The sequence below is a fragment of the Sceloporus occidentalis genome, unplaced genomic scaffold (genome assembly GCF_023333645.1).
Source record: "Sceloporus occidentalis isolate IW3139 unplaced genomic scaffold, rSceOcc1.0.p SCAF_1, whole genome shotgun sequence".
Lineage (NCBI taxonomy): Eukaryota > Metazoa > Chordata > Lepidosauria > Squamata > Phrynosomatidae > Sceloporus > Sceloporus occidentalis.
Genome location: NW_028316981.1, coordinates 256,432,503 through 256,458,044, shown reverse-complemented (window position 1 = coordinate 256,458,044; position 25,542 = coordinate 256,432,503). Strand labels below are relative to the sequence as shown.

At 37.9% G+C, this 25,542-nt stretch overlaps 1 protein-coding gene across 4 annotated transcripts in view; it reads right to left on the bottom strand.

Moving 5' to 3' along the window:
• The window catches only part of EPB41L4A (erythrocyte membrane protein band 4.1 like 4A), a 121,958-nt gene that overhangs the window by 17,451 nt on the left and 78,965 nt on the right, over positions 1–25,542 (bottom strand). For all 4 annotated transcript variants that reach the window (XR_016277429.1, XM_089492281.1, XM_089492277.1 and 1 more), the window contains exons 11-14: positions 21,657–21,748; positions 17,916–17,993; positions 9,720–9,841; positions 4,609–4,699 (exon numbers count right to left, since the gene is read on the bottom strand). Coding sequence is in view for 3 of the 4 variants with exons in the window: in XM_089492281.1 (XP_089348407.1) it covers positions 4,609–4,699; positions 9,720–9,841; positions 17,916–17,993; positions 21,657–21,748 (383 nt within the window). In the remaining variant the exon portion in view is untranslated. The remainder of the gene's footprint in view (positions 1–4,608; positions 4,700–9,719; positions 9,842–17,915; positions 17,994–21,656; positions 21,749–25,542) is intronic.

Below are 25,542 nucleotides of genomic sequence, written 5' to 3'. Positions count from 1 at the left end.
TTATTTTGTCCCCATACAGATATCTGAAAATGGTGCCTCCATGCAATGGGCTGTATAGATATCATTTGATTTGGCCCACTACCAGGAGCAGCCAAACCTAAAAACTCAGCCTCCTGATATATTTCCATTGTCCCTGGCAGTGAACAGCAAAGAGAAAGCTGATACAGCTGCCTTATCCTCACAAGTACTGGCAATATTCTCCAGCCATTCAGACAACCCTTTAGTTCCTCCTTATCAGGCCTGGTTGTTAAACTTTCCTCATCAGGAGAGCAATTAGACTTCATTGGGATCGTTTTGTTTTTGTGTCTGTCCAGGGACTCCTACATGCTTGCTTATTCCACTGTGTCTATAACAGGAGTCACCAATAATAAATGACTCAGTGGAAAGGAGATGATAGAGCAAAGGTTAATATTACAAACCTGAATATTAATATACAACCCTGAAAGGGTAGTCAAGCATCCCCTAACATGCCCTTCATATGTACTGGATTTCACTTCTCATTATTTGCAGACAGCACAGCCCATGCTGTGGTTGGGAATTATGGGAGTGCCACCTTAAAAACACCAGATCCTGTCTCATCTTGCAAGCTAAGATGCATCAGCTGTGGTTAGTACTTGGATGAGAGGGTGCCAATGAATACCAGGTGCATTAGGCTATATTTCAGAAGAAGGAATGGGCAAAACAACCTCTGAGTATTCCTTGCCTAAGAAAACCATATGGGATTCATGAGACTATTTATATTTATTTATTTATGGTATTTATACCCCACCCTTCAGCCCTAAAGGCTATCAGAGTGGCTTACAATTATTATTTTTAATTAGACTGTTCCCTGCCCTCAGGCTTACAATCTGCCACAGGTCAACAGGTGACTTGCAGGAACACACTCACAATCTAACACATTTCAAAAGCATTAGGTTGGGTAACACCACTATAGTGGTTGCCCAAGTATAAATAACTTAAGAAGGAATGGACATACAGAATGAAGCTATCTGTGACAGATCCCACCTCGGGCAGGCAATGTGCTTGCCTGACTTCTAAACTACTTTTAAATCTCAAACCTATACTAGTAATGTCTTAATCATTCATACTTAATAGAAAGTTCACATAAATGTGTAAAATGGCATAAATGTGTAAAAACACTTCAGGAACAGAAGATGAATTACAACTCCTATCATAGCAGTTTTCAAAGAAATAGCTGTGTTAGTCTCTTGCAGTATAAAAAGGGGGGGGAAGGGGAAGGGGAAGGGGGAAGGAATGTGACACCTTTAAGACTAACTGGTTTTTATTTTAGCATGGGCTTTTGTGGATATAAATCTACTTTTTGAGATGCAGTACCGAGTGATTATGTCATCTTAATGCTAAACTGATTTTGGCAATAAGTCTGTCCATGGACTCATTTTCGCACATGGGTATGCCATTAACATTAAAGGAAATTCTCTTGTGCCCATGTGTGTGCATGCTTCTGCATGTCCATATCCAATCAGGCTTTAAAACAGAGAGTGAACTAAGCCAGGATGGTGATTTGTATGCATTAGAATCCTAAGCTGCTTGTCTTTTGCGGCTGACAGCCTGATACACATTGCACAGTGCTAGTGCACTGTCAGAGCAGCTCTCCAAATACTTGGATTATCTCCAGAATGCTCAAAAACGGGGATAAAATGCTTCAGCTTATCTGAAGGAGGAGTGGGATATGAATTTCACAGGCAGCTTCATTTCTTTAATTTTACTGCATATTGATACATGACTTGTTATCTTTGTAGAAATTAATAACCTTTGATGATCAGGGTCAGAAATGTTAGCTGGAAATCAATGTTCAAAGCAGGAATGAGCCAACTGTGGCACTTTCAGATGTTGTTACACAACCTGTCCCATCATTCCTCATAATGGTAATAGCTGGTGAGGGCTGATAGGCAATGCAGTATCATGTAAAAGTGTTTCCAGAACTGAAAGGAACAGATAGAGCTTCTCGGCCAAAGGATCTAGGTGGCTTCAACAAACATTATTTGCAGCGAAAGCTCCAGAAAATGTCTAATGAATGAACTGCAGTTACACAAAGACACCACTTAAGCAGTACTACAAGCCCATAAACTGTTTCAGTACCTGTTAGTAAAGCCAGCTTTCCTATTAGGTAGAGCAAAGTGCATGCCTGAGGCAGATGAGTTTAAACATCATTTTAAAAAATATTATCATGTTCTCTCCTTTTTTTTGTTGGGGGAAGGAGCAAAGAGGGCAGAGAGGAGGAATTTTGAAGATTTCCTGCCTCAGGTGCCAAAACAGCTTGACTGGCCTTGGGTTGTATGCATCACAGTGTGGGATAGACTGCTCCATCTCAGGCAAAAAAATCTCAGTCTGTCTTGAACTGAACCCAATGGGGCTGTATCAGGCTCTATAAAGCAGGGGTGGGCAGAGTGTGACCTATGGGCATGTGGTCCTGGACCCCAATTTTGAGCCCCTCAGCCTCCAATTTGTTTTTTAAAAATATTTTAAGTACAATTTTCAAACTATTTTTTGCTGACAACCACACAGAAAATCCCCCAAACACATGAAAGCATTCAAAAACACCCCTACCCCATCCACACAACATCCTGAAACCACCTATGCCCTCAAATAACATTATTTTCAATGTGAAGTTGAAGGCTTTCACGGCCAGCATTCATACTTTTTGTGGTTTTTTGGGGTTATGAGGCCATGTTCTAGAGGGGTTTATTCCTAATGCCAACCACAGCTGCTGGCGAAAAATCAGGAATAAACTCTTCTAGAACATGCCTCCATAGTCCAAAAAAACTCACAAATAACTAACGCTATTTTCCTTTGTAATACCTTCCAAAAAAGTAACAGGAAGTGATGCAATGTCAATTCCAGTAGCCATTTTGAAAGGGATTACAGAGGAAAATTCAGTCTTGCTGGAGGGATGTGGTCTGTGAGGGGAGGTCTGGAGGGAAACTGAAACCTGTCTCTTTGCAGCTACCCACTCCTTCTGTAAAGCTTGCTTTTTCATCTGAACATCTATTGCTGCATAAGAAAGCCTGGCAGAGTGACCTCTGACTCTCTTCATTCTCTGGATAGATAGCTCTTGCTTTTGAACCTTACATGTTTGTCTGGCTGATATATGCCACTTTGTTCTTCTCTGTGTATATGCTATCATGCTGCAAAGCTCATTGTCTCAAAACATATTACTTTTCTCTGTGATGACTTGATCCTCTTGCCTTAGGAACCGCATCCTGGTATGACTAGTAATTAAATTCCCCTTCCTTCCCCAAGAAAACACTTGCAAGAATCCATTTGTGAAAGAGAGATTGTATAATGGGGAACACAGAAAAGAACCAGGTCTCAGAACCAGTCTTATATCACAATCCTGTTCTAGATCCACAATTCAGTAACTTTGTGTTCTTTATATGAGATATTACAAAGCAAATGGGCAAAAAAAAAATTGTAATGGTCAGCTAATTCTCCTATTCACTTTAAAATGTTTCCAAGAACATTTTAAAACAAACACATACATTCTCTCCTCCATTTCCACTTCAGTTATCTTCTTTTTTCAGTGGACTTGCATTTGGATCTGTTTTCCTTCCATCCATTTAGCTAATTTAAATATCCCCTTTGGGAGATTATTTGACAGATATGGTATAGTGTAGATCAAACATGCCAGACAAAAATCAAGGATACAAAAATAAGGATATGTTTTGTTTTTTAATTCTTTTTCTTTTGAGGATCATCTTTTATTATACAGATGTCAAACTTACTTCTGAGCAATGACATCTGGGCAATGACCTTTTTTGCTGTGCTGAGCAGCAGCAGGAATAAAGAAAGTATTTAGGGAGCAGCAACTGTTATACAGCCCCAAGAGCACACACATATAGCACAGAGTGATACAAAGACTTCTTTCCACCCTCCTTCAAGAGCAGACATTCTCTGAGGAAACAGACAGAATCCTACCAAGATGCAAAAGACACATACACTCTTCTATTATTCATAATATAAAGTTATACTGTATAATATATATCATACTGAAAACCACAAATGGCTTTCCTCAGTGCACACTGTCCCAAGAATTATTTCTATGTGAAATTATGAAGCTGCCATATTCATGAAAGTGAGTTACAGCTAATTGATTACTATGTATAATTGTACCATTAAAATGTAAACTGTGAAGTCAAAGGCTTTCACAGCCAGAATCCATAGTTATTTGTGAGATTTTTGGGTTATGTGGCCATGTCCTGGAAGAGTTTATTCCTGACGTTTCATCAGCATCAGATGCCAAGCCACAGATACTAGCAAAACGTCACGAATAAATGCTTCCAGAACACAGCCACATAGCCCAAAAAACCCACAAAAATGTAAACTGTTCTACAATTTTTCTCCCACACTTCTTTCCATGACTGCTGTGAAGACTGCTCTAATTTCTATTTTGTAGAAGTCAGACTGAAACTAATTGTTTGGTCAGGCAGTAAGTCCATAGATAAACACAGATTCTTCTAAGTCCCTGAAGTCTACCAGCCAAGAGTAAATTTCTGGTTCCTTCCAGCTTTAATTCCAGCTTTAATTTAAACTCCTTTAGACTTACTAGTGTTGTTAAAAGTAATTTTGTACCAGCTCTTCTATCATTACCTTTTTATTGGTGAGGGAGCAATAATTTTGGTAGTTCCTTCATTTTCCCCAGTTTCTCTGCGTGTAACAACCTGGTTTGCACAATGTGATCCTAACAGAAAAAACAATGTTATTTTTAGTACATTTCAGTAGTTAGTTCTCTTCCACTTTGGGGCACATCATGTCTGTAGACGTTTATTTTAGCACATCTTTCAGTCTGTGAAAATGGATGCACTGCAATTTTGTTATGCATTGATCTAAACCAGTTAACCATCTAATTTTCAAAAACAAAAAACAAAAATGAGAGCATCTCTCAGTGGTTTTTCACAAGTCTCATTCACTAAGGCACAATGCTTCAGTACAAAGTAGGAATATGTAATTTTCTTATGTATCATAAACTTTTCCACTGGTACAATTCTCATAGACACAATACTCAAATAAAGGACAAGAGTCTACCTTCTTTAAGTAGGAAGTAATATCTATAAATCAAAATCTTATTTTGACTCTATGCAAAATAATTTATTAAACTACATAAGAAGCTAAGAAAAGTCATCTACTGTCGCTGTAGAGGAGTGACTAAAGAGAAAAGTTGTGGAGAAGGAACACAACAACCCGTTTAGAAATCTGAGTCAGCATAGTGATCACTGAATAGGAAAAAGATTTTGAAGTCGACATAAAAAGGCTTTGAAGATCTCATTGTAGGCACTATGCAGAATAAAGATATGTGCATAATCCTGTCAATTACTCCTTAAAACAGCATGTGGTTATATTTTGGAGGCAGTTACTGCACTGTGGGATGCTGCATGAAATAGTTGATGCCACCATAATATGAGACAGTGGAATCTACATTAGCAGAGCTGCTATTATAAGCATACATTCTGTGAAAAGGGAGAATCTCCTAAGAGCTTGTCATTGTAAAGCATCACTCTGAGTCATTAAGATTTGGGATTTCTTCAGCAAAACTTTAAAAAAGTCCCTCCACACATAGTCAAATTTTGTGTCATGTGGTAGCATATTTGCAGAGCCAATGCTATCATTAGACCAACTAAGCAGTCACCTCGGGCACATGGCTCAGAGGGGTGCAGTACCAATCTTTGGGAGACACAGTTTTATACAGAGTAAAGTTTTTTAACCTTTACAAAAATGCAAATGACAATTTATATTTTTGATTTTAAGAAAAATGCCAAGATAGTGCTATGGAATATAATTAATTATAAACCTGAAAAATTTCTACATTCCATTTTTTTAATCTATCCTTTTAAAATGTATCTTCATTTTTGAAACTTAGTGATATTTCTGACTAAGCAAAAATCTATTCTTCTTCTCAGCTAACAGCATGTGTTTTTTACAGTATGAGACATTAATAGATATTTTGATGACACAATCTAAAAGGTTTATCTGGGAATACTTCCTAAATGGAAGCTGTAATTATTTAAAATGATTTGTGAGCTGAAATATTTTATTTTGTTCTTGAGAAAGATAATCAAAGATTGTTGCAGTGTACTTATTATTGCAGTTTAAAATAAATGTAGAGGTTTCATCAAGTTTTGTGCTTTTCATTTTTTCTACAAGACATTTGTTCTTGAAAATTGAAGTTATTTCAATTTTTTGTATTTAAGTGCATTTGTCAATGGAGGAGCCCCTTAATTTTCATCAGATTCTCCAAGTGGCCCATGATTCTGGAAAAGCTAAGTATCCCTGATACAGAGAGCCATGGGTCCTTCACAGATGACAAGTGGGGACGGACAAAATGGGGTGTGCACCTGGGATGCACATGCACAGGCGCACCCCCATTATAACCTATGGGGCTTGAATATCTGCATTATATCCAACTTGCATGGGGATCTGGAATGGATCCCCTGTGAATCGGGAGAGACAAGTGTATTTCCAATGCAATCCCTACTGCCTCTTCTTTTCCCTCTTGCACCTTTGTGATTTCTCTCTCCTTGTATGTGGAGTCGTTTTTGGAGAATTTTGATCATAATTTTGCTTATGTGGGGGATTAATGCTATGGTCCCATAGTTGCTGCAGTCTTTTGTGTCTCTATTTTTGCGGGGACTGGGATGCATATTGATAGTTTACAGTCAGCTGGCCATCCTTTTGTTTTCCATATTTGTTTACATATATTAATTAGCAATAGAGTTAATTCAGTTTGTATAGATTGTAGCAATTCAACCAGAATATCACCTTTTCGTGCGGTCTTTTAGCACTTTTGAGACTAACTGAAATAAAGAAATTGGCAGCATGACCTTTTGTAGACTTCAGTTTACTTCCGCAGATGCATCTGAGGAAGTAGACTGAAGTCTAATAAAAGCTCATGCTGCCAACCTCTTTATTTCAGTTAGTCTCAATGGTGCTAAAAGATCTCTCTACATACTGATTCTACAGACTAACATGGCTATATCTTTGAACTTTTCCTGGGGTTTATTTTTTCCTATTTCTCTTATTGTAGCTTCAACCTTGATTTTTAGAACTTGGGGTTGATATTCATATGGTTCTTCGTTCCATATGTCATTTTTTCATCTCTTTTATATAAATCTTCTGTGTATTGTGTCCAACATGTTTTTTATTTCTTCATGATCTTGTAACATGTTCTTTTTCTTGTTGTAGAGCATCCCAACCCTTGGTTTGACTTCCCTTTAACTTCCCAGATTTTGTGAAAGAGGTCTGTATTCTTCATTTGTTTGTCATTGTCTTCTATTTCTTTGCACTAATTATTATAATAGTTCTTTTTAACCTTGCATACCAGTCTTTGTATAGTTGCATTAATGGTTCTGGTTTTGTTTCTAAAGTTGTTAAGAACTTGTCTGCAACTCAGTGTTTCTTACAAAATCTATGCATGACTTTAAAAAAACACACACACACACACAACTAACTATATATGAATGCTGATTGCAGAAGTCATCATGGTACCAGAAAGACATCCAATGAAACTAAACAACAATTAGTAGAAAAGCCCTGCGTAAGGAAAGGACGCACTGTATTAAGCATATAATCTTTACATGTAACATTTGCAATACTGAGAACTTTAAATTAGCTTTATCAATGAATTTGCTATATTTATCTTTTAGTACTTCATTACACATTGTATCATAAAGAAAGTGTCTTTATAGCAATAGTAATATATAGTACAGAAACCACTTATTCATCTGAGGAGTACAAAGCTGAAATGATTAGGACTTGTGCTTCTGACTATTTCAGAATTATTGTATATCTTTGGTTTAAAATCTAACAAAACTGCAGGATGTTTATCTCAATAGAAAACTGTGCTGTTACTGACAACTACACACAACAGGGCCAGCGCTGTTGTCCATTCTTAGGGAACTGACCTAGATTTATTCCATTGCTGACACATTAAAATCTTTTACATTTCACAACTTTATGCCAATAGGAAAAACTACATCAGTGGTGATCTAACTTTGAGGTAAGTGTCAAGTCGCAGACACAAGACAACCTAGTCTAATGTGCACATGCACAATTCTATAGGGCACGAGTGGGCCTTTGAATCAGTCAAGCTCCACCATAGTCTTGATCATTTTGTTTTCACTGTCATCAGGGTGCAAGGCTGGCCTAAAGTATTTTGCTGCCTGAGGGCAAAGACAAACTGCTGCTTTTCATTACACATACAGAGGCAAACTGTCCTGGCAGTTGACTCTTAATTCAGCACAAGCAATGGAACATTGTAGCTCTGAATACAGCAGGCTTGTAACACGCGCGGCTATGTTCTTCAGCAAAGGGGAATGGCCTGAGCACTCAGAAGGAATGGTGTATAGCTAACATTCCTGCCTCTCAGCATCCACTGCTGGAAGTGTGTACCTCACTTTCCCTAATGGTACGCCTGAGTCTTGTGCCAAATATGTATCGGGTCATAATGCATGGCCAATAGGCTTCATTTGCCTTGGTAGGTCATAGATTGTGCCAACCTACTCTTGTCTTTTGAATGAGAAATAAATCAACAGCTCAACACCAGGGACAAAGGCAAGTTGTAGCCCTCACAATGCTACTGCCGTTGTCAGATCCACAATCCTCAATCCAATCCAATACAGAAGTGCCTCAGGGTATCAGTGTCCGCTGTATGTGAGGCACCAACATTACGGGCTGGAAATTCATGAGTTGCACCAATTATCTGTATAAAACATCTAGTTTTAAACCACCTCCCTTCCATTTTATATGCAACATAAAAATAAATAAATAAGAACAGACTAAAAGTGCTGTTCTTAGCGGCACTTTCAAATGTTTCAACAGAAAAGACAGAAAGTGGAAGAGAACAGAGGCAAAGCAACAGTAAAAATTAAATGAACACACACATTCACAGAGCATGACAATGTTACATTGTTACATTGCCATATGACAAAACAAGGTGTTTCCAGAGGAAACTGCTGTCTTGTTTAAACTAGTAAATGTGTAACAATCTGTAAGGAAAGGTGTGTCTTCCTGACACAGTTACACAATGTGAACTGATTACATTTTCTGAGAAAGAGGAGAACAATCTCTCCCTAGGCTACTTCCAAACCTACAGTACTTGGTGACGTAATGATACTTTTGGAAACACTAACTTCTGTTAAACATCAAAGAAAGTAAACAAAGCATAAAATATTCTCAGGCCATACAAATACCCAGCTCTTCAGTTCTGTTAGCATTTGCAGCAGGAGCTTTTTGAGAAATCCCAGGAGGAGAACATGTCAAGATTTTCCGTCTAAATTTCCCCTCCCAATATTTTTAAAATTCACAGGGGTATTCCTCTACTATCTACATGGCTGTTCAAATAAATATGTATGGAAATTATTAGCATTTAAATTAGACACTTAATTTTAAAAAAGAGCTTTTCAAAAGCACCCAACATCAGCTTAATTCTCACCTTATCAATTGCAAAAGAGAAGGCTTTGCTTCAGTTAACTTAGGGCTAAATGACATAGGTTGGGTGTTTAAATAAACATACTTAATGCAGTTGCTTTGATTCTGGAGAAAAAACAGCCCCAGGGACTTCAATCCAGAGCAGGAATTTACACCAGCTTTTCACTGAGAAGAGCCACAAACATGGCTGCTATTTGCCCCTGAAGGCATTATTGTCAAATTTTATTTTTCTTATATTATCATATAAACAGTTACTGTTCGATTTTAAAATGGCTTACCAACTGGTTGTGGTTTTGATGTTCTTTTGGGATAAGTCTTACTACGACTTCTTTCAACAGTTTGGTTAGGTCGAGGAAGCTGGATGGAAAGATCTCTGTTCATTTGTAAAGCTGTTCTCCCACTAGGAAATGCAACAAAATATATTTAATCAGAAAAAAAGAAAAAGGCATTATAATATTCAACACCTAGAGAAGTAAATGATTCACCTATACATATCTGGGAGGAGGTGAATCATTTACTTCATTTCAATGTAAAGCTCATACTATTCCACATTTTCATAATAAGTCAATAAAATTTTATATAATTAAGCAACAAAAAGAAAAACACAGATTATATTCTCGTGTTAGCATTGTGTAAAAATACTTCATTTTTCACTTATTTTATTGTCCTTATTCTCTTATCAAGTAAACGCTGCAGAGCAGCTAAGTGAAACTCTCTTTTTATTCGGCATGCTTTCCAGGCCTTGGGAATGCTATCTTTTTGCACTACTACTCTTCTGAATTTGCTGGAAATCAACAGGGGCGGCCTTTTTCCTCCCAGAATGACAGCCCAGATTCATAGTTCTACACATCTAAATTAGCAATTTTATTAATGATTAATTATTACTATATACTAAATGATTAATTATTATTATATTGATTCAAGTAAAATATAATTTGCTTTCCTTTTCAGTCCCCCCATTACAATTATCCCTCCATATCCATGGATTTGTTATCCACGGATTCATCCATCCATGGCTTGAAAATATTTTGAAAATAGCAAATCGTGATCTTTGCCAACATATATAAAGGACACCACTTTACCTATGCCATTGTATTTAATTAGACTTGAGCATCCATTTTGTATCCATAGGGGGTCCTGATAGCACTCCCCCAGTGGATACCGAGGGCCCACTGTGTTACATCAATGAGAGTGGAAGGGGTTCCAAGACCATGACTGGATGGTCTTACAGAAACCTCCCAGTAGCCTAAGGACTCTAGATCACAATTCAAGTTACAATATTCCTGTTTACATAGCTGCTGTGCTGTCCACAGTGCTATTCAATATAATTTTGTTCTGAAGCAAAACTTGAGCTAGCTGGCTAGGACTTATGCTATTTTCTTCTTCTTCTTCTTGGTATTTTTCCTAAGGAAATTATCCAAGAACCAACATAAAATGCTTCCTTAGTTTAAAAGGAAGGGTATAGTTATGAAAGCTCTTCTCTTCTGAGGCCTGCATAACAACAAACGTGATATGGATAACGAACAGATAGACAGATGGAATCAGACAAATAAATGATAAAAAGGATCAAAAAGGATCTGTGAAACCCACTTCCTGGAAGATGAATTGAAGCACCTAAACTGGGCTCTACAGGCTAATGGTTATTCCAACTCAGACATCAGAAGGGCTACCAGACCCAGAAAAATCCATAGGAGTGAAGACAAGCAACTACCCAAAGGGAAGGTATCTTTACCATACATCAAGGAGTCACAGACAGAATAGGGAAACTGATGAGGAAAGACAACATCCAAATGAACTACAGATTGACCAAGAAAAACCAATAAATGCTGCATTCAGTGAAGGACAGGACAGACCCTCTCACTGCCATAGGAGTTTACAGCATACAGTACAGCTGTGGGCACGTCTACATGGGAACCACTAAAAGCAACATCCAAATACAAATCAAAGAATACGAGAGACACTGCAGACTGAGCCAGGCAGAAAAAGCGGCAGTAGCAGAACACATCATAAACCAAACTGGGCATAGAATGCTATTTGAAAACACTGAAATTCTGGACCATGGCAGCAACTACCAGGTCAGAATTCACAGGGAGGCCATTGAAATCCACAAACACCAGGACAACTTCAACAGGAAAGAAGAGACAGTGAAAGTAAAAAAGTTTGGCTACCAGTCCTGAAGAACACCAAGGTTAGCAAGTACATTTCTATACTGCTTACTGATGTACTAAGCAGTTTACAAAGTGTAACCTAATTGCTCCCAACAAGCTGGGTACTAATTTTAGTGATCTTTGGAAGAATGCCAGGCTGAATCAGCCTGAAGCCCCTGGCTGATATAGAACTCACAACCTTGTGGTTTGTGAGTGAGTGGCTGCAGTACAGGCATTTAACCACTGCACCACCAGGGCTCCATGCAGATGAACACCACTCCGGGTCAGAGGTTTCCCCACAGACAATGGATTGCTAATTAAATAGACAAATCTCCGGCATATCCTCCCACTCCGAGGCCTTGCCATTCAACAACAGACAGATTAACATGTAAATCACTTCCTCCCAACCAAGGGTCACACAAGTACATATACCCTACATCCATGCCACCTCCCTCTGAAGATGCCAGCCACAATTGCAGGTGAATTTAGGAATAAACTCTTCCAGAACATGGCCACATAGTCAGAAAACCCACAAAAAATCATATAAACTTTGTTAGCTTTCAATAAAATTAGCCTCTCCAAAAAGATAAATGTGTGTTTATTTGTGGGCCTTCTATTAAATGTTTTTACTGTGAACAAATGAAAGGGGGGAAACATAATAAAGGAAAACTAGGGGTAAATTAGTGGTAAACCTATCAAAATTGTGACTAACATCCTATTCATTTCAATGGGTTTGTTCTGGCTAAATTTAACATCAGATTTAGCCAATAGTGTACAACAACAGAATAGCATAAACATTTGTTTATCTGTTTCTAAACAAAGTTGGTATGCGTAAGATACACATTTAAACATATATCAAGCTAATTATTTAAAGTTCTGCTAAACAAAACATAACAGTGTATGAAGCACATCATTCAACTTAGAGACTGGGATATTTTGCTTGTTCAGTTTTTGTTAGGTGTATTATGTGTAAGAGCTGCCAAGATGGTTCTTCCTGTTCTTGTTTTAAACTCTTTTAGACATTCCTAAGAAAGTTTTAGGGGGCTAAAGAATGGCATGTTTAGTTCATGTTTTTCTGGGTAGTGAGCCAACTGATATAAAATATGAAAGATATATGAAACTCATTTTATGACACTCTTTGCTTACACAGCTGAGTGTACACAGACAGTCAACTAAGTACACACATGTGCAGATGCTTAGGGAAAAATCTACACTTTGCTTCTTGGCTCCTGATTGGCATTCTGTTGGCAAAACAGAGCATGTCTCTGCAGAGATTATTCATATGAGCAACTCAATAATTGTAGGGTTCTTTCCCCACACAGTGTAATTGCTCTTTGGTCATTAGACAAATCCACCTGAGTGTTTTTTTAGCCTTTCAACTACATTTGTTTTGGTAACTGGGAATTATTTAGAAAAGTGCTGCATGCTTCAGCATTATCTTAGCATCATCAAAAACAAACTTTGGCAAGCTTTGCCCTCGTTGAAACTGAAATAGTGCTGTCTTAAGTTATCGTATAACAATAGGAAAACCTACCAAGCATTGGTTGTGAAATAGTTCATTTCTTTACAGTATTTTGTTAACACTACTAACAAAAATACTGCTTGACATTTAAAATGTGAACTTCTGTCAACACTGTCTCCAGTTCTTGGTGCCCTATGCTGGGCAGTGATGTAGTGATAAATTTTGAAGTGCTACAGGTGTTAATCTTGACAGTCCATACAACCAGGTCCCTGGGTAGTATCCAAAACTGCTGACAACGGTGTGCATATCAACAAACCAGATCTAGGAGTTTTCAGTTCCATTAAGAGTAGAACTTCTGTAAAGCTGATGGACCTTTATTGCTCGTTCAAAACTAAGCCACTGCCAAATATTCACACTGCATTAAAGAAAGGGGATACCTCACAAGAATAAACTGGTGCTGGGCAAGTCACCCTGCCCCCTCCCTATTCTTCTGATGATTGTAGCTAAACTCAGAGTAACAGGGAAGCCTGAGGAAATGATGTCAGAGTTCCTACTAATCAGCTTCAACACTGTGAATCCTTAGATGAATCCTTACTAGTGAATAAAATAAATGGGAACCGTGTGTCTGTGAAGGTTTTTGAGTATGTGTGTTTTCAGTACTGTTCTTTAGATTACATGTATTTATTTATCATTTGTTTTTGTGGGTTTTTCAGACTATGCAGCTGTGTTCTGGAAGACTTTTTTCCTGATGTTTCACCAGCATCTGTGGCTGGCATTTTCAGAGAATGCTGGCATGGAAGTGAGTACCTTATATATATACTGTGTGACTCTTGGTTGAGAGGAATTGATTTACATGCTAATCTTTGTCTTGGTCTGTTGTTGAACGGCAAGGCCTTCAGGTGTCTATTTAATTAAGCCATGAAAGGCCACGTCCAGATGACGTGGCGTGCCCTGACTCCCCCCCCAGGGCACCATGTTGCCACATGACGCACAGCATCATGGTGCTCCTCAAGCACTGCCTTCATGTGACACAGCACTGAAGGAGCGCCATATAGTCATTCCACCAAGGCTATGGTGCCCTTTTGAGGGCACAAAAAGGAGCCGCTATTTGCGGCTCCTTTTTGCAACCTTGAAAGGCTGGTTCGGGGCCACGGTGTGTAGTTGCTACGGTGTGCAGTTGTTGCCAATCCAGCTAGGAAAAGGGTGGCGTCCCACCGCTCTTTTGCGGCAATCTGATGAGTCCCTTAGTGATCCATTGTCTGCTGGAAAAACCCCTGACCCTAGGGGGTTTTCATTTGCACATGTTGGATCTTGATTTTGGTGTTTATCAGGAATGGTAGCCAAACTTTGTTTACTTTAAGGGTTTCTTCTTTCCTGTTGAAGTTGTCCAGGTGTTTATGGATTTCAGTCGCTTCCATGTGCATTCTGACCTGATCGCTGTTGGCATGGCCCAGAATTTCAGTGTTTTCAAATAGCATTTGAAGCCCAGTGTGGTTTATAATGTGTTCTGCTACTGCTGATTTTTCTGGCTGACCTAGTCTGTAGTGTCTCTCATGTTCCTTGATTCCTGAGCTGGAATAACCATTAGCCTGTAGAGCCCGGTTTAGGTGCTTCAATTCATCCACCAGGGAGTGGGGTTCATAGATCCTTTTTGCACAGTCTACCAGTGTTTTTATTGTCCTCCTTCATTGATCCAGGTGATGGTTGGAGTTCTTGTGTAGGTATCTGTCCGTGTGTGTAGGTTTTCTGTATATTGTGTAGCAAAATCATTGGTTTGGTTTGTGGATGACCAGGATATCCAAGAATGGTAATCTTCCTTCCTTTTCTTTTTTCCATCATGAATTGGATGTTTGGGTGGGTGTGGTTCAGATGGGTTGAAAACACAGTCAGATCTTCTCCGTAGCTCCAAACGGTGAAAGTGTCATCCACATTGAATTGAGGCACCAGCTAGAAAAATCATCATCAGCAGAACACATCATAAACCAAGCAGGGCATAGAATATAATTTGTAAACACTGAAATTCTGGACCATGCCAACAACTACCAGGTCAGAATGCACAAGACCACTGAAATCCACAAAGTCCTGGGCAACTTCAACAGGAAAGAAGAAACACTGAAATTAAACCAAATTTAGCCACCAGTCTTGAAGAACACCAAAATTATGGCGCAATACATGCAGATGAACAACACCCAAGTTCAGGGGGTGTCACTGCAGACAGTCCATTGCTAATTAAATAGACACACATATTCTCCCCACAAATTCTCCCATCCTGAGGCCTAACCATTCAACAACAGATCAACATACAGATTAACATGTAAATCACTTCCTCCCAACCAAGGGCACACAAGTATATACTGTATACCCCACATACTTCCATGCCACCACCCTGTGAAGATTCCAGCCACTGATGTAGGAGAAACATCAGAAATAAACTCTTCTAAAACACAGCCACGTAGCCCAGAAAACTATGGACACTGGCCATGGTAGGGTTGCCATAACTGTCCACTAAAACCCGGGACAAAATGTAGGACAAAATCTAGACCAAACTGCAGGACTAAACTCAGCCCAAAATGTAGGACATTTAAGAAAAATGGAGAATCTTAAATGTCCTACATTTTGGGCTGAGTTTTGTCCTGCAGTTGTCCTACAGTTTGGTCTAGATTTTGCCCTACATTTTGTCCTGGGTTTTAGTGGACAGTTATGGCAACCCTACATGAAAGTCTTTGACTTCACCAAGTTTATATGCCCTTCCAAATGAAGGTTATGATACTCTGACATTGGAGTGTGCCTTTTGTCCTCCAAAGCAACTTAATTCTGTAACTTCTGCTATAGCTATCAAATCATTTCATATTAAAAATAAAATAGTGCACACATAAACAATTAAAAAAATTAGAAGCTAACTTAAAATGTTTGCTGAACAATTTTGTTTTAGTTAGAAGAAACGGTGAATGCAGAGGGTTTTGTTTTTTTAAAAAAAGAAAACACTTTTTGGACTACCATTCCAAGTGATGATTCTGGGAGTAGTAGTCCAAAAAATGTAACATTTCCAAGGTTTGTGTATAAAAAGCTCAAAGTGCATTCCTTTTTTGTTTTTCTCTTTCTTTCTTTCTTAGCTTCCATAGATGTCAATGCCTGTTATTTACTATTTTAAGAATGGTAAAACCTGATGCTGGACCTTGGAATGACTTATAATTAGACCAAAAGCAGCCCACGGCTCCTAGCTCTGGTGATCTAGGCATCAATGAGATCTGTTAGTGGTATGCAGTGTGGCCCTGAGGATGCACAGAGCTATGCTGCTTTGTCTCAAATGGAAATGTTGTTGTTGTTGTTGTTATTGTTGTTGTGTGCCTCCAAGTCAATTTTCACTTATGGCGACCCTAAGGTGAACCTATCATAGGATTTTCTTGGTAAGTTTCTTCAGAGGGGGTTTGCTATTGCCATCCTCTATGGCTGGGGTGTGTGTGACTTGCCCAAGGTCACCCATTGGCTTTTTATGCTTGAGCAGGGAATCAAACCCTTGTCCCCAGAATCACAGTCCAATGTGCAAAACACTACACCATGAGGGGCTAGGAATATATAAATCCTACCTTTATACACACTCTACCCCTATGTACACACACAATCCAGCCATGCATACACTACATAAAAGACCCCAAAGATCCATGTCTATAGTGAGAACCTTTTAGCCCCTTTAAATTAACAAGCCACTGAATAGTATTTGTTGTCATTCAGCATGGTTCCTGTTATTCATTTATTCTTTCTAAAGGGAAGAGTCAAAGAGGAGCACTCTTTCCCTATTTCAGATGTGTGTGCAAATACATATCCTCTTTTCTCTCCACATCTAGTAAGAAAACCAAGTTTTTTGAGCAGAAAGCTACAATTCTTCCACTCCAATCAGCAAGGTAACTTGGGGTTCAAGCAGATTGCAACTTGTAAAGCCAAGTATTAAATAAAGAGTGGACGATTTTGGGGGTCCTGAAGGTTGCACAAAACTCTAGGTTGGACACAGAACAGAGACAGAGAGATGTCCATACATCTCAACAACAAGGGATGCAAGGTATAAATCTACTCTCCCTGTCTGCTGAGAGCTATGGATAAAACTGTAGGGGTGAGGGTGGAAAAAAGCCTTGACCCACCAGTGATTCACCAGGGCATATCATTTTTCTCCTACTACTAGATAAAGTAGAAGACAGAAAGTCATACCTAAAACTAAAGGCTTCATAGCCATAAAAATAAGTTGTTAGCAGTGAGGAAACAAAAGGTTTCAACTCTGTGTTTAAGAAAGCCAATTCTACCCCAGTGATCCTGACTCAGAATACTCTAACCACATCACTGTTAGTAGCAGGAAACTGATGGCATTTAGCTGTATCAAGATAACGGAGGGTGGGGAGGCTAAAGGTGCCAGTCCCCTCCCCCCCTCCCACACACAACAGTAATCTCAAATAAGATCTAATAGGAGCTCTGAAATAGCTTCCTGACTACTCAGCTAATGTCTGCTCAGTTGGGCTGCAGGGAAAAAATTAACAATGCTTCCTACTTTTTATGGGTCACACAAAGAGTGGCTGAGGAGAACGTACGGACCTACTCACCTGTGTCTTAAGGCATTCTGACACAGTAACTCAAAGGATATTGTAGCCATAATTTTTCAGAAAAATCTGCATTCACAATATATGTAATATACAGAAAGAACTGAGTGCAAGCAATTTTTAAAAGCTGCTCCTATAAGACAATATAGATGATAGCTGCCCTAGCTAAAGTAGAAGACAGAAAGTCCTATCTAGAATCAAACGTAGCATAGTAATAAATAGAAGCAAATAAATGTTCAAATGAAGGTCTGAAATAAATGTTTAAAAAGCTTGACTTACCTATACCGGTGCTTATATCCCAGAGATCCAAGTTTACCAAGTTTTCTTGACAGAGAATTGGACTCATTTTCTGGCATTCTGTTTCAATTAAAAATAAGATTATTTCACAGTTACATGTGGCATATTGTGATGAAATGAAAAACAAGAAAGATTAAAGGTTGCTTGTAAAAGTATATTTACAGTTACAGTCTTTTGCTGATAACTTTATGATTAAAAATCCTATGAACCTAAAGGGGAGACTTCAGATAAAAGAAAAGTCAACATTATTTTTCTTATCATTTTCTAACAAGGAGAGAATCATGCTTAAGTTCTATTAATCAAAACTATCTCCTCTATTTCAAGAGAACATAATCACAGCACACTCTCTGTGGATTAAGGCAAGAAGTTATACTGAAGTGAATTGAAATGAAATGTATGTCTGGAACATTAGCTGTTTGCTAACTCAAAGCTGTTTAATGACAGCATATCATAAATATTACCAAAGCTCAGGATCTGATGACTGCATGGTACACAGTAAGACTTCTAATCCTATAAATACACATTCCAGCCACAGTTCAGAACTTCATGTTTCCACTGATTGATTTGGGGGAGCCCCTGAATAAAGGTCATCTTGATTGATTTAAAAACTTATCTGAATTATTTGCATATACTGTAATGCAAAATATTTGTTGTGGGGCTTCAAGTCATTTCCAACTTATGGCAACTTTAAAGTGGAGCTATCACGAGCTTTTCTTAGCAGGATTTGTTCAGTGGGGAGCTGCTTTTGTCTTCCACTGAAGCTGAGGGAGTGTGATTTGCCCAAGGTCACCCAGTGATTTTCCTAACTGAGTGAGAACTTGAACCCTGGTCTCCAGAGTGATAGTCCAATGCTCAAACAACTACATCATGCTGGTTCTTATTCCAGAACATAGTTACTCCTATATAGGTTCTACTGAAAACAGCAGGATGTAAGCATGGGCAACTGTATGAAGAATTATTATATCTTTTGCCTATCACAACTTTATTGAAAAGCAAACAAAAAATCTTTCCTAATCCTATGCAACTATGGCAAATATCTTGTGGAAAATTCCAAAAAAATGTTCTAAACATTGTTGAAGCCATGTAGCATGCATAATACCCACTAGATGGGGCCACACCATTTTTCAGTACTATAAATAATATTCATTTGGACAGAAATCTAAAGCTAGCTGTTGTTGGGAGTGGGACCTGGAGGCTATAAATATGCTTTTAAAGATTTTTCTGTGCTCTCTCTGTCTTAGGAATCAGCATTTGCTCTTTCCTTTACATAGTAACAAAAGATAAAAGCATCATTGGACAATACCTTGTGTAGAACATTTACAGATGCAGTACTAACTTTTTATAATCAGGCTCCCAGAAATGTGCTGAAATATTTCTCCCTGAACATAATATAGTATAATATTGCACCGTACCAAATGGGAGGGCCTCAGTATAAATGTAGCTTTGTTGTTAAGTATCTTAAAGCCAATTCTGACTTATTTCAACCCTTCCATAGGATTTTCCTAGCAAGAGATTGATAAGAGTCACTTGCTCAAGGTTGCCTAGTGGGTTTTCATGGCTAAACAAGGATACAAACCTTGGTTTCTATGAGTCCTAGTCCAAAATTCAAACCATTATTCTATGCTCACTTCAATATGAGAAATGAAAAATGATCCACAAAATACAAGAGAATATCAAAACAGCTGAAACAGTTTGATAACCCATCAACTGCAATGGCTCTATTCTGTGGAATCTGAGGATTTATCATTCTGTGATATTCTTCAAATCCTCTGCTAGAGAACTCCAGAGTAATCCACTGAACAATAGTTCCCAATGTACCCTAAAAAAAAAGAGACTGGGAATTAAATTGGGGTGTGAAGTTGAAGGCTTTCATAGCCGGCATCCATAGTTTTTTGTGGGTTTTTCAGGCTATGTGGCCATGTTCTAGAAGAGTTTCTTCCTGATGTTTTGCCAGCACCTGAAGATGCCAGCCACAGATGCTGGTGAAACGTCTGGAAGAAACTCTTCTAGAACACGGCCACACAGCCTGAAAAACCCACCAAAAAAATCAGGGTGTCTTGGGAACTATTGTGGCCCCATCATGATCACTGCATGAGTCTGCAGGACTTGAGCATAGCAGTGGAGGACAGGGAGTCTTGGAAATGTCTCATCTACAGGGTCATGAGTTGAGGTCGACTCCAGGGCATTTAACAGCAACAATGACAACAACAATAAGCCTAGGAAAATGTAATTCAGGAGTTAATTAGAGTTCTCTAGCAAAGTTCTGTAAGTACCTCATCAGACCCAAACTCCTAAGATGTAGTTATGGCAGTTGAGTGGTATAAAACTGTTATAATTATGCAGTGTTGATAAAATACACATGTTTTCATATATTAAAAATGTTAAGACAGAAATATGTTAAGAGTTGCAAATCCAAATAGTAGTAGCACCTCATTGCTGTAAGTATGAGAACAATGAGGCAAGGCTGTGGGAACCCTACCAGAAAAATAATTTCTGTCTATTTCAAATAAATGTAAACTTTCTTGTAGACTTTAGACAAAGAATACTGAAGAATGCATAGTTTTGGTCATTTCAAATTATATATAAAGGCAGTGAAGTGACATACAAGTGCCCAAAGATAGGAGGAAATGAGGGAGAAATTAAACGATTGAGCATATCATTTTTTTTAATATTGAATTGAACTTAAGACTCTTTTTTTCTATACAGGATTCAAGTTCATCTTCAAATAACCTTTGGTATTAATATTTAGTTGTTTTATAAAGACACAAAGACAATGATCCTATCTTTTGTACCACTAGTGCATAAGAATTCACATTCTTAGAACAGAGCTTTAAAACTTCCGTTTACCTTTGTTGTTCTTGAAAATCTCCTGCAGGTTGCAGGAGCTTTCAGAATAGTGAAAGGTACAATGCAGGAGACTGGCAGGAGATAAGGGGGGGGGGGGGGACTGATGGAAACCTTTCACTGATTTAGGTAAAAAGATTAGCAATTTAGCATTGAAAATAAGGTCATTATAATTCAAAATATATTCTGCAAGAAAAATCTTGAATGATTTCTGTTGTTGTTTTTTAAGGGTCACATTCTAGCAATTCTAAAATTTACATTCACTGTATTAACCATAATTAGGTAACAAAATGAACAAAATTGAATAAATTCTGAATATCCTCTCAAACATGAAGACTCTTGCAAACTAAGTTATGCTTCTGTTATTTTGCTGTCTCTTACAATGAGTGATTTACTGTTCTCTAGATGTTCTTACTGCAAACACAGCACTGGACTCCAAAGTGTGTCCTTCCATATATAAAAAGCATCTTTTACTTGAAAAAAAACCATGTTTATACTTTGTGCTGGATTGCTGTGGAAGGAAAGTGATACTAAATCTAAAAAATGCATTTCCAGTTGCACAAACAGTACTATGACCATTACATGAACATACTTGAACTACCCATTTGTAGCATTTGGTGAATTTCTATGCATGCATCAACAAAATTGGGCCAAAGACAATTTCCCTTCTACTTGCTGTGGAGCTGTTGGATCCAGGCCAATGTAAGAAAATTATATAGAATATCTATATTTAATACAGCTGAGGTAATAAATAGATTTTGAATATAATGGTTTTCAAATGCCAAAAAACAATTAAATGTTGAAGTACAACATTCCATCTCACCAAGATGCATCCATCTTCTCTTATCATTCAGTAATAGATACTTTAGTGTTGCCTACCTGAAGAACGTGTGCTGTTCTACACAACATTTCCACAAGTGTTTGCATGCAGTTTTGCTGTGTGCTTCAAAAAAGAAGGAAGTTTCATTACACTGAAATAAAATAACACAAAAATAGGATTTGCAATTTACAGTATGAGCATGCGAATGCCAATTCTTCTTTGATGTCTGTTTGTGTATTTCAGGTGAAATACCAGTTGTAACTTTGGAAATTGCATCAATGCTTTATCTCCTTAAAGTCTTTTTCATATGGTTTTGATACTAAAAAAGCATAAATCATTTCAAGCAGCTCAGCAAACCAAAAGGTACTTCAAGAAGCACTTTCTATGGCCCGAAACACTCAGGCCAAATAAAACACACTTTGGGAACAAACCCTGAAGGGGCTTGGTCACTCTGGAGGACGGAAGAAAATATTGCCCTCCTTGGTGACTAAAAAAAGAAATACACAGAATTAAGATATGTTTGGGTATGTCACTGACAGGATGCTGACCGTTGTTTAATTTTGTGTGTGTATTGGGAACACACATGCATGCATGCATGAGATTTCCACAGCTAAAATATGCTTCTTGTGACACTGGCATCCATATAATTAAAAAGTATATCTGAAGTAAGCCTACATATTCTGGTGGCGGTATAACTCTCCACATTACAGAAATAAAGCTTGTTTTTAAAAAAAATCTAGTTAAGTCACAGAATAACTGAACAGTATTTACATAAGAAGAACATCTCTGAAGTATTCATTACTGAGGTGTAGTGTGTATCCAGCAAACAATGGTGGCACTGACAAATCATTAGTTTCTTTGTGAAATCACATCCATCATCTGGGTAAGTTACAAATTTTTCTTTAAAAAGGAAAAATTAAGATGAAGGCATGCATGCCTAAAAACATACTAGCTTTCAGATGGCATGCCATGGTCAATTTAATTCAGTGAATGCTTCAAAAGAATGCCTCTAAAAACCTAATGAAGTTACTCATTAGACAGAACACATTTCACAAGTCAATGAGTGAAAACTCTGATATAATTTATGTAATGCCTAATTGTTCTGAAGTCCAAAAACAATGGAAAAACTCACAATAATTACAACTGAACTGGACTCTGTTCAAAAATAAAGAAATCCTATCTGACCAGGACATTTTTCCAGCAAGCACAGCAGGAACTAGACTCGCTTTCCAATTGCCTTTCTTCTTCACCCTTGAAAAAATTCTCAATTCTGTATGATGGGCATATTTTAAAATTCAGATAAAATTTTAAAAACAGCCAGAAATATGAAGATGGGGGTGTAACTGGGCCTAGAGTGAGGTCTAATGTCCAAAGAGAATTGTTAAAATCCACACTGAACATATGGAACTTTTGGGGTACATGGGTTGGTGTCACCTGGTGCAGTAACTCATGGCGTTATCTCCCCCACAGATCTCTTCCCATACCACACCATACAGAATTCTTAGTACTACTTTCATATTCATGTTCCTCATAAATCATAATTCCCATACATCACTGAATGTAGTGGCAATAATTGTAACATAAAAAGCTAAAAAAATTTAAATGATACCTTTAAATTACAATATCATAAAATGTATTTACATGTACATAGTTTTATGTGGTATAAGTGAAAGTTTAGTAAGTCTTTAAAGAAAATGTTAAAATAAAATTTTTAATTCATTTGTTTAAAAAAATGGGGACTCTCTTTTCCCACTGAATCTTGCCCCATCCATGTCATCTCTCTTCAGTGTTTTAAAGGGACACAGGCAAATGCCACAGCCCATTTCTACTAAAAAGGCTGATATTTGGGGAGCATTGGTATGATTCCTCCCACTTAGAGTGTCACCTGGTGGGGCCCACTCCCTCACTCCTCTCTAGTGTCACCCCTGGGCACATGTGAGAGAACTTCTCCGGTAGCAGTCAAAATGGCTCTCTGATAGTATTCCCTGTGCTAAGATTTCTCAGGTCTAGATTTAAAGCAGAGGTTCATAGCCTTCCTAACTGTAAGAAGGGGTCACATGCACAAACAGACACATAAAATATACATAGAAAAGTGATGGCCCAAGAAAAAATTGAAAAAATTAGACAGTTTTCCCAATTTTTCCCAGACAATTTGAGAAAACAGAAAATTGGAAGACACTGATTTTGGAATATTTTCTGTTTGGATGGTGAATAAAATAAAGCAAGGTATTTGTATACCTCCCCAAAATTATTTCTAAAAACTATAAAACAGGAAGATTTTCATGTAATGCACACTATCTGGTCACAGGAATTCCTTGTCTTGGTATCTCTTTCTCAGTTCTTTCTATGGGGATGAAGGTTTTTGTTTGTTTGACAACATAGAAGACCAGAGGATATAGAGTGAATTTATCTTTTTTACTAATATAGATGGTTTCTTCTGTTTTTATTGGAGGTTTCCTGCTACATTTTAATCAAGTGACAAAACCAAAGAGGTTCCTTACAGTTCAGGACTTTGTAGCTCCATTTACAAAAAAAATTAAAATTCTTAAAAGGGAATTCCATATGTAGCTACTGTATGACCAAAGTGGTCTTTTAAAAAACCAAACAGGATAATATAATACCACACAAAAGTGTATAACTGCATCATATTATGCATGTGTGGAGGGAGGTTATTATTTGTTGCTGATGATGTTTTAATTTGTGTCCATTTTTATGGTAGTTTAATTATATATATATATATATATATATATATATATATATATATGTTGTAAAATTTTTAACTATGTTCATTGTAACTGTTGCAAGTGGCCTTCAGTCCTGAACTGGGGAAAAGGCAGGATATAACAACATTATCAATAAGAACAACAGGGGTAGCCATGTTGGTCATATACCAAATCGAATAACATCAAAAATAAACCAAACAGTGATGCCTTTATTGGAACAACCAAAATGCACAATATACACGTTGCATGCTTTCAAATCTCCACTGGCTTCTTCATCAAGCAAGGTGTTAAAAGCCATACAGGAGAAAAAAACTGAAGATTTTAGTCATAGGCCTGCATTTTGCTGTTTTTGTTCTTAGCTCTGATGGTATGGAGGGGTATCTCTTTCAGGCTGACACTTGCTCCGTCTGGCCATGTGGCTACTGGGAGATTCTCAAAGTCCAGGAAATTTAACACCCATTTGCAATACAAAAAAGTATTTCCTTTGCAATCCAGTATGTCTCTATCCTTTGTGAGGCCACCGGCCCCTTTGTTAGGCAGAGGATACTGAATTTCTCAAGAACTCTTCATGCTTTTGCATCAGGAAAACTTTAGGTGGTATGTATAGAGATCTTGTAGCAGTTTTGAGACTAACTGAAAGAAAGAAGTTGGCAGCATGAGCTTTTGTAGACTACAGTCTACTTCCTCAGATGTATATATCTTTGAACTTTCGGTGGTGTTGAGGTAAAACATGCCAATGCAATCCCAATTTTAGGAAAAAAATGTTTTATCTTTGTTGGGGGTCGAAACCTCAAAGAATAAGGTCCAAGTCCATTGGCTCTCTCTTTTGGATTCCCGTTGCAGCTATAATGCAATATCTTAAAATCCAGAAAACATCCAGAGGTAGCTGTGTTGGCTATACTTTATAGCAAATGTGATGCAAACGTGAGCACGCAGAGTAAACTTGGAAGCCTTGTGTTGAAGATAAACAACTGTTAGCTGCTGGAGCATGCCAGGAAAACAGCTGCTAGAAGAAAGGCAAACCGACGCCTGGCTTATCTCCGTAGAGGCACTTTGTTTATTTATTGCAAAGACACACGTGAGAAGAATCACCAACATCATCCACCAACTATAAACCCAACAAAAACTGTACAAACGGACATCTGAGCTTATATACACATTTGCCATGTGGCAATCTAGCTCAACCCCTTCCTGTACAATTTCCTGTGCATCTTGGAATATC